The sequence below is a fragment of the Arachis duranensis genome, chromosome 5 (assembly GCF_000817695.3).
Source record: "Arachis duranensis cultivar V14167 chromosome 5, aradu.V14167.gnm2.J7QH, whole genome shotgun sequence".
NCBI classification, from domain to species: Eukaryota; Viridiplantae; Streptophyta; class Magnoliopsida; order Fabales; family Fabaceae; genus Arachis; species Arachis duranensis.
Window position 1 is genome coordinate 92,822,462 of NC_029776.3, and position 9,409 is coordinate 92,831,870.

The following is a 9,409-nucleotide window of genomic DNA, read 5'->3' on the forward strand; positions in this document are numbered from 1 at the left end:
GAAAAAAATTTAATATAAATTAAAATAAAATTAATTCATTTATTTCAGTCAAATCAAATAATTAATATAATTGATAAATTATAATTAATGTGGTCAAATAAAATGTTAAATAATTTAATTTTTATCTCAATTAAATTAAATAACTAATTAATTGATTAACTTATTTAAATTAATTAAATAAAATAAATCACAAATTTTATTTTTAGGAAAATGTTTCATTTTCTCTGTGCGCAATTATTGCACCTTGTTTTCTGAACAACTCTACTTAAAAGAATTCTGTCTCTCCTTTTTCGTTTCATCTTCTACTTCTACTCACTGCATGTTCATCAATCTAGTTTTTTCTGCAATTTTCAAGTACTTTCTCTTTTCTATTTTTTTATTTTGCATGTGAGAATCCATTGATTCTCCTTCAAACCACCTTTCTTTTGGTCATAAAAGTTTTTCTTCTCTTTCTTTTAATTTTTTTATTTTTTAGATTGGTACCACCGCATAACTTTTTTTTTCAAGATTTTTTTATTTCTACTGTTTTTGGAGCAAATTTCATTCACTTTAATTTTCTAAAACATCGTGGTTCTCTTACAGATTTGTCCAAAAAATGGTGAGGAGAAAAGTGGTTGCCACTGACGAATGCACTGGAACCTCCGGCGAAGCTTTTCAGACTTCCACTCATTTCTAGAAACATGATTTATATACTTGGGTAGTCGAGGAAGTTAAAAATACTCCTTCTACCATCACCAGGGAACATCTTGATGAATTGAAAGGGTCAGGTGTGATCTTTACTTTTGATGATGTTGGTAACCACTACTCACTTACTCTCCCTAACCAAGAACAGCCATATTAATCATCATGCCAAAAATGTTCCGGATTGGATGTGGATGTATGAAATTTTATTTACATGTCTCGGAGTTCGGATTCCGTTTTCTGATTTTCAACAAGATGTCTTGAGGTTGTGTGGATGTGCCCCTTCTCAGCTGCATCCTAATAGTTGGGCCATCATTCGAGGGTTTGAACTACTATGTTCATTCCTCGACTTTCCTATTTCCACCAGAGTGTTCTTTTACTTTTTTAACTTCGCTATTTCTTATGGTGCTTGTGGTCAAGGCTTCCTATCTTTTCAAGCTAACCACAATCATAGAATTTTCAACCCTTTTGAAGAATCGTACCATGGTTTTAAAGAAAAATACTTTAAAGTTGAAAGGGTCCTGGGTCCCAACCTTTTTTCATGACTTTGGAGGATGAAAAAAGGTTTAACCTTTATTGGAACTTTCACGTTACTTCTCCAAAGATTGAACTGAAAAGTATGAACCCAATAGAGCGTGACATCATTCACACTCTTCTTGGTTTATGGAATGATAACCCTTTGGATTTGAGGATGATCCTTGCTGAAGTGCAAGCTTCTAAAAATGTTGTTGGTAATGACATTTTTTGTTATTGATGTCTATTTTTTAAATTTTAAATAGTATAATGTTCTTCTCATTTTAATTGTTTTTCTCTGTTGATAGTTAAAATGGCTGGCGGAACTGAGGCCATTACTGCTATGAGGCGAAGGTTGGGTACTAACACTATCCTGACAAACACTGAAGGCATGGATATGATTTATTCTTCAGCTACCCATAGCAATCTTTCACCTCCGGAACCTCAGAAATTAACTCTTGATATCGAAATCTTATATTCCCATCCTCCTTCGAGCTCTCTAGTGAGAAAGAAACAAAAGAGCAAGGGAAAAAGGCTTACGAAATCAACAACCACTCAAGCGGAAGATCTAAGTTCCTATGGTTGTGTCTTGAAAAAAGATTTCCGCTACTGTGACTTTGTTGATTCTTTCTTATTGACCGAGGAGACTAAGTCAAAGTTAGTTGAGATGCCTGTGGAAGACACCTTACCTCGAATTCAAAAGATGCTCCTTCGCTCAGCTGCCTTTGTTCGGGATGTAGAGAAGGAGATCCTGAGCTTTCGTTCTAAAATTGCATCAAAAGAAAAGGAGCTTCATACTTCTGCTACTCAAATTCAGATTTTGAATACTACCTTAGCCTCGTTACAAGAAGATAATAGGAAACTCCAAGAAAGTATTAAATCTTTGGAAGAGGATAAGAAGACTTCAGAGAAAAAGGTTGTTGAGATAGAGAAGAACAACTCTACACTTGCTAAGACTGCTGAAAATGCTGAACAAGCTGCTATTGATGCTATTTTTGATGCTGAGAAGAACATCCTCAACCAGATCAAGCTTTTGGCTCCTGAGTTGGATATCTCCTCAGTTAGCGCTTTCAAGAAGGTCATGGATGGGCAAGTAGTAAATATTATGTACTAAGTTATTTTGCATTTTGCAATGTATTTCCCTCCTTTTCGGGTATTTTCCACTTTAACTTTGTGTTGGTTAAGCTTATGTAACTGCCTTTTAATTCTAGACTTTCGATCTCATATGACTGTTTTGAATAACTTATTTGCGCTTTATTTTTTTGTTATTATTTTTTTGACGAATATTTTCAACGGATTTTATCCTACGGAAATACAGAAGAAATTTCAGAGGAATTTTTTGTCGGAAAACCAAAAAAATAGATTAGCATAAATTACAAACGGAAAAGAGAATCCGTCGATAATTTCGTCGGAAAAATTAATTTTTTTCTGTGAGAAATGGTTACAGACAGAAAATCTGTCTGTAACTAAGTAGACGAAAATAGTGCGTTTTATTAAATTATTACAGACGAAAAATTCATCTATAATTTAAATTTTCCGTCGGTAAATATTGAGATAACCCTAATTTTATCACCACCCATTCACACTCCATTCGAACATTGTAGAAGGTGCTGTCGAACTCTTCGCCCTCATCCCTCGAACTCTTCTCCTCCGGTAGAAGGTGCTGTCGCCACCGGCGGGATAGACCGTGGGTGCCTTCGTCATCTGAGGAAGCTCTACTTAGCCCTCTTCGCATCGTTCCTCCTCTCCTCGCCGTCGCATGAAGTTCTGAGTTGAGCATGTGGCATCGCCGTCGCGAAGGGTTCCTCCCCTCCTCGCCTTGCGTTATTTCTGATTCTCTGCTCCTCGCTGTTTTTTATTTAGGATTAAGCTAGCGTTTGCCTTTGATTTTGTGATTTAATCTCTACGTTTGCCTGTTTCTCCTAAATTTGGATTAACTTATCGAGTTCTTTGATTATTCACCATGAAAGAGCCACTGTGTGTCAAGTTTTGTGATGACTTGATTGTTTATTTGACAGTTCATGAATTGCTTCCCATGGCACTACCCTTGCTGATTCAGAGTTTACTGAGAGTTATGGTGAAAGTGCTACAGGAGCCGTAGTTCACAGGACTCTGCGATTTTTACGGTGCTAAGCTGAGTTTGAGGTTTGGTTTACTTATCATAGAGGATTGTAATTGGTACTTCTATGCGGTTTTGTTTACGCTGTAGACTTTGGGGATTCTTAATTTATGTGTCTCGGTGTGTATGCGTGCTAATAATTGGTGTTATAATTTCTGTACTTTCAATTGGAGAGTTTTTCCTCTTTGATGATGTTTTTTGCAATCTTCATTAGGTGAATTTTTGGAAATTTGAATCTTTGAATTGAAAGAGTTGGGCTTTGGGGGTTTTGAATCTAGTCTGCTAATGCTTGTTTTCTGAACTTCTCCTAATGCCTCTTTCTGTATAGAAGCATGTCTATTCTTAATGTTTAGTAAGAATTAGGGTTTCTCGTATGTAGTTGTTGGATTGTGATTCTCCTTACATGGAAAGGGTACTTTGTACTGTTCAATTTGTGTGTTTGTTCTATAACTTGAAAGCTTATGGCTACTTCTTAATGACGATGTTTCTGTTTATTTGGTTGTTTGACTTGTATTAGTTTTAGATTAGTTTTCCTTTTGCTGATATATATGTCTGCCACTAACCTCTCTTTTTAATTTAGATCTACAACTGTAGTTGTCCTGAGGTGAGCAGAAAGTATCAGTTTTCGGCATATTCAGAAAGGTTTTGTTATTGGAGGAACTCGAGTGAAGTTTGGAAGTTTAGAAGATCAGGGGTATAATTGTGCTCAATCTACCTGTTACATAGAGCTCGTGAACTGTGTGAAGAATAATTTCATTTAGTTGTTGTTGTTGTAGTGGTGGTGGTTTTTATGGTGACACAAAACTACACTTTTGATTAATAATATTGATGGAAGAGGTGAATTTTCTTTCAGATTTCATGCCTTTGAAAATGGATCCTAATTTCAACTCCAGTTTCCTCAATGGATTTAGATTCAGCCAAGTTCCCACTATCACCAATGTAGAGGAACAGTGCCCTGATCCTGTAAATGGGTTGGAAACCATGAACTTTGGATTCATGAATGACCCTTTTCTTCTTCTACCTGATCAAAACAATGCTCAAAATTCTACTTCTTCTATTTTTAATAAATTGAGAGTCAGATTTTCTATAAAATATAAAATTAAAATTGAAATAAATTTCTCAATTCCTGTGGCAATATTTCCAAGATTTTAATCAAAGTTCTGCATCAGAGTCTTTTTCTCCAGTGTTGTGAACAGCTTCTTTGGCAACATTTGCAACAGATTTGGCAGATTCAACAACTGTCTCTTTGCTCTTCTCCAAGTTAGGAACAAGTACAAGTACAATTACTTACTTAATTAAAGTCCTTCTTCTTCTTCTTCTTCTATATAGCATACTCTATGGTTATAAGCTTACACGGTTACAGTACTATATTATATTGTTGTTGTTGTTGTTGTTGTTAATTTATTATCTCTCTCTGTGGTGCTAGAAGGTGCTGAGGAGAGAAGAGAGAGAGAATTTTGGAGAAGGTTTGAAGTGATTTGATTTCATAGTTATATGCATTAAAGGCTATCTAAGGCCATAGAGCAGTGTTGTTTATATTGAACTAAAGTATTATTGTGTATGATTGGATCTGAAGATGAGTGGATCAAGTTAGGAACATGTGCTTCTTTCCTTGGCTGCATGTTCTGCTTAATATTATATTTGTTCCCTAAGTAAGTTGTTAATTGTGTTGTTAGCTTGTTATTAATTGCAATAAGTAGATTATTGATTGTCAATATGTAACGATTTCATTTTTCAATGTAAAAAACCAATGTTGCTAATTTTATTTCATCTTTTTGTACGACATGCTACCCATGAACAGGTGGAACCTGCGACCCTTGTGCCATTAGCCAATCAATGTAAAAAAGTATTTCTGGTATTGTTCACCATCCCACTGTCATCAAAGGATTCTGGACTGTTTGTATTTTACAATATGTAGTTGCAAGTATGTCTTAAAATGTCCAGTTTGTAGGTTATAACTCAACTAACTGATTATATATGTAATACAAATTTCAAGCAAGATAGATACATTGAGACAGCATCTTTAAATAAAGCAAGTTCTTCATTAATGATATTTTGAGAGGGCTTAGATCACAGTGTTTTCCTTTAAGACGTACTTTGATTCCAGAAGATAAATGCCACTTGATATGGCATCTTGTCAATTCTTTTCATGTTGCCAGTGTTGCTTGTCAAATATAACCTTAATGGGTTGATGCTTTGCCATGTTCTATATTGGTAAATAGCTAAATAACTAGAAATGTTGATGTTATGGTTGTTTAAAAAAATGTAGTTTTTTGGATTATTAGTGGGATTTTGGAACCTGAGGATTAATGGTCATATGTCTTTTGTAAAATGCTTTGAAGTTTGGATTTTGATATAGGGACCATGTAACTAAAGCGGTTCAAATTTGAATATTTAGCTTCTCAGCCTAAGAGTTCTAGGAAGTTAGATCACAGAGCTCTGAGTTGAATAGTTTTGTTACTGCTTACACCAAATCAACTTCTGCCCCTCACTTAATTATCTATTGAATTGCATTTTCAAATGAAATAGTGTATGGTGTATTTCATTTCAGTGAGAAATGTATGGTTTGAGGCCTTATACAATTGCCTAGAAAACTCATTATTCATTTCTTACTTTTACTTTTTATCTAACCTGCAACTTTGATGTAGATATATGATCACCAGCATCACATGGGCTTTCTCATAATGGAGAGAAGGGAATTGGCTTCCAAGTATGAGCAAGTTAAGACCTTGGCTGAGTCTTCTAAGTTAATGCATAAACATGATTCAGCTATGACTAAATCTGCTTTAACTGAAGCAAGACAACGCGAAGAAAGTTTGAAGAAGACGGTAGGTGTCAAAGAAGCATGCATAGCAAGTGTAAGCTTGTTCAATACTCTCTCTCTCCCAACATAAGAAAAAGTTTGTTCTACCCAAATGTTATTCTAACGTCTAGAGGGTTATGTTTTATTTATTTTGGTAGCTTGAGAAGGCGTTACATGAGATGCGTACTGAATGTGCTGAAACCAAGGTTACAGCTGAGAGTAAAATTGCGGAAGCACACCAGTTGATAGATGAAGCTCAGAAAAAAATTTACGGAGGCTGAGGCGATGATGCGTTCGGCTGAGTCTTTTCAAGCAGAGGCTAACCGATTTACTGGTGTTGCAGAAAGGAAGCTTCGTGATGTTGAAGCACGGGAAGATAACCTAAGGCGACAAATCATTACTTTCAAGTCAGAGTATGTTATTTTCTATATAATTTGCATTTTTTCTTTTATCCCAGAGTCATTTTAAGTATGATATTGATTTGCTAATTCCCTTGTCATTGGGAGCATGTACAAATAGATTATGCAATATCTACCTGTGTTGTTTAGAAAGGCTTGTTTAGAAGGATACCTAACCTTTCTTTTTTAATACACAAATCCGGTAGTTATACAGGAGACTGTGAAAAGCCTTGAAGCAAGAAATTGATTAATGAAATTTGTTATTGCTTTGAGTTGAAATCTTCTTTTACTTAAAAAATTTACTCAATTTTTGGAATTGAAATACTGACAATAATTAGATCATGAATGGTGCAACTCACAATCAATGTTAAGTTTCATATGTTGTTAAAATTTGATTGTTTAAAAAGTATAATGATCTCTGTTGTGTGTGTGTGTGTGGGTGTGCGTGTACGTGTTTTAGTTGTGATGAAAAGGACAAGGAGATCATACTTGAGAGGCAATCCCTTTCTGAAAGGCAGAAGGTTTTATAGCAAGAATAGAAAAGGCTACTTCAATCACAAACGTTGCTCAATGAGAGAGAGGATCACCTTTTTAGTAGATCTTAGGAACTAGACTGTCTTCAAAGAGAATTAGAGGATACAAAAAAAGAGTTTGAGAAGGAACGTGAAGCCCTTTCATGATGAGAAAACTAATCTAAAACTGATGGATGCCACTCTAAGACAAAGAGAAGAGGTTCGTCTATGAAAATTCTTGGTCTAGATGAAATTAATATGAAATATATACTGTCTTTCTGTTATTCATGTTTGGATTTGCGTTCTGTAAATATAGGTACTTGCTAAACAGGAAACCGAGCTGAACAAGAAAGAGCAAGAGTTGGTTGAATTTCAAGAAAAACTTGCTAGTAGAGAATGTGTATGTTCTCTCACATTTATTTTACTTTAAAATTCTAAGTTTCTTCTGTATATTAATTTAGCTTGATTGAAAATATAGGATGAAATTCAGAAAGCAATAGTTGGTCAGGAAGCTGCATTGAAAACAAGAAAACATGAGTTGAAAACTGAGCTACAAATGCACCAGAAATTGGTTCAAAATGAAATCGAGACGAAGAGAAGAGCTTGGGAATTGAAGGAGGTTGATCTTAAACAAAGGGAGGACTAAATCTTGGAAAGGGAGCATGATTTGGATGTTCGGTCAAGGTCACTGAGTGATAAGGAGAAGGAACTGGAAGATCTGTCAAGTATTCTTGAAGAAAAAGATAAAAGCTTGAGAGCTACTGAGAAGAAATTTAAATTAAATAAAATCTTTTTGCAAAAGGAGAAACATGAAATTGAAAAAACAAAACAAGATCTGCAGAAGTCTTTGGCATCTTTGGAGGATAAAGGAAGAATTATAGTTGATGATCAATACATTTTGTTTATGTTTTGAATTATATTGATTTGCTTATTTATAGTACTTTTCTTTTAGTTTGATAATATGATAAATTTGTTTATTTTTTGAAATATTATAAATATTCGAATACAAATTAGATAAAAATTTGTATTAAATTTATATTTATTTTGTATGAAAATAAGTTTATTTTGTAATTAAAAAATAAAAAAATTCTATTTTACCTTATAGCTGGATTTACAAACGGATTTTCTGTCTGTAATTAGAGTGTGAGATGATTTTTAAAAGTTCAAACTATAGACGGAAAATCTGCGAAAAATTCATCTGTAATTACAGACAGAAAATCCGTCTGTAATTACGGATGGAAAATCTGTTGGAAAATCCGTCTGTAATTATAGACGAAAAATCCGTCAGAAAGTTCGTCTCCTTCAGAAAATGGATGGAGAATTTACAGGGGAAAAATCCGTCGGTAACTGGTAAAAATCTGTCGGTAAGTTTTCGACGGAAAAAAAATCCGTCGGTAAATAATTTCCGACGGGACTTTTACAGAGGGACAAAATCCGCCGGTAATTTCGTCGGTAACAAAAAATCTGTCTATAATAAAGATTAAATCTGTCTGTAAATCTGTCTGTATTAATCTATCTTCTAGTTGTGGATATTTTCTCATGATTTATGAGAAAAATTTTCAAACTTTAACTGATTTAGGCAATCATAATCTAATATGAGATAAAATTTGTCTTTAAATTAAATGACCTAGCAAAAAAAAAAAACTATTATAAAAACTATTTTTGTTAAAATATACCTAGAACTGTTTTATATTTTAGCATCATATTCATTCTTGAAATTAGAATAATATGACCAACGTTATTACCCGTTGAAACTCACCAATATATTTTACCTATTCTCGAGTTGAAATAGTTGTATTTATATCTAAAAAAAAGGTTTCATATTTTGTTGTTCGTTTTAACACCTATCAATTAACTGCTAAATATAAGATTAATGCATAATATCTTAGCACAACGATGACAGATTTATTAGTTTAAAATAATTTATAATGTTTTTGTCTATTTCAAAATAGATAATAAAAAATTTACTAAAAAAAGATAGAAAATAATTTATACTTACAAATTATGCATAGGTACTATTGTATATAGTTACTCACGATCCCTACAAGAAGGGAGGTAAGTCAAAAAGGAAGAAGTAAACACACAATAGCCTTCGTCGATGTTATTTCATCACTCAATCCTCCAAATTAGAAATAAGATTAAGCACGTAAGAAATATAATTTAAACATTGGGATGACTTAACATGTGAAAAATTATGATAAATAAATTTATATGGAATAAAATAATAAAATTTATAATAAAAAATGATAAAAATTTAACTAAATAAGAGCAAAATACAAAAAATAGAAGAGATAGAGTACAATAATGGATAATAATATTTTACAGTTTAAATAAATCAAAGAGTAAAATTAATGCATCATAAGAGAAATAAAAAGTATTACCA

At 33.3% G+C, this 9,409-nt stretch overlaps 1 protein-coding gene across 3 annotated transcripts in view; it reads left to right on the forward strand.

Annotated features, from left to right (window-relative positions):
- The first annotated feature begins 831 nt into the window (after positions 1–831).
- LOC110281311 (uncharacterized) overlaps positions 832–9,409 on the forward strand; it is an 11,502-nt gene continuing 2,924 nt past the window's right edge. Inside the window, exons 1-2 of one of the 3 annotated variants that reach the window (XM_052261516.1) lie at positions 838–1,412; positions 1,503–1,518. In XM_052261516.1, the coding sequence (XP_052117476.1) occupies positions 1,223–1,412; positions 1,503–1,518 (206 nt within the window). In that variant the 5' untranslated portion in view covers positions 838–1,222. Of the gene's footprint in view, positions 1,413–1,502; positions 1,519–9,409 lie in introns of all 3 variants that reach the window. The other 2 variants (XM_021143128.2, XM_052261515.1) reach the window with 2 other exon arrangements.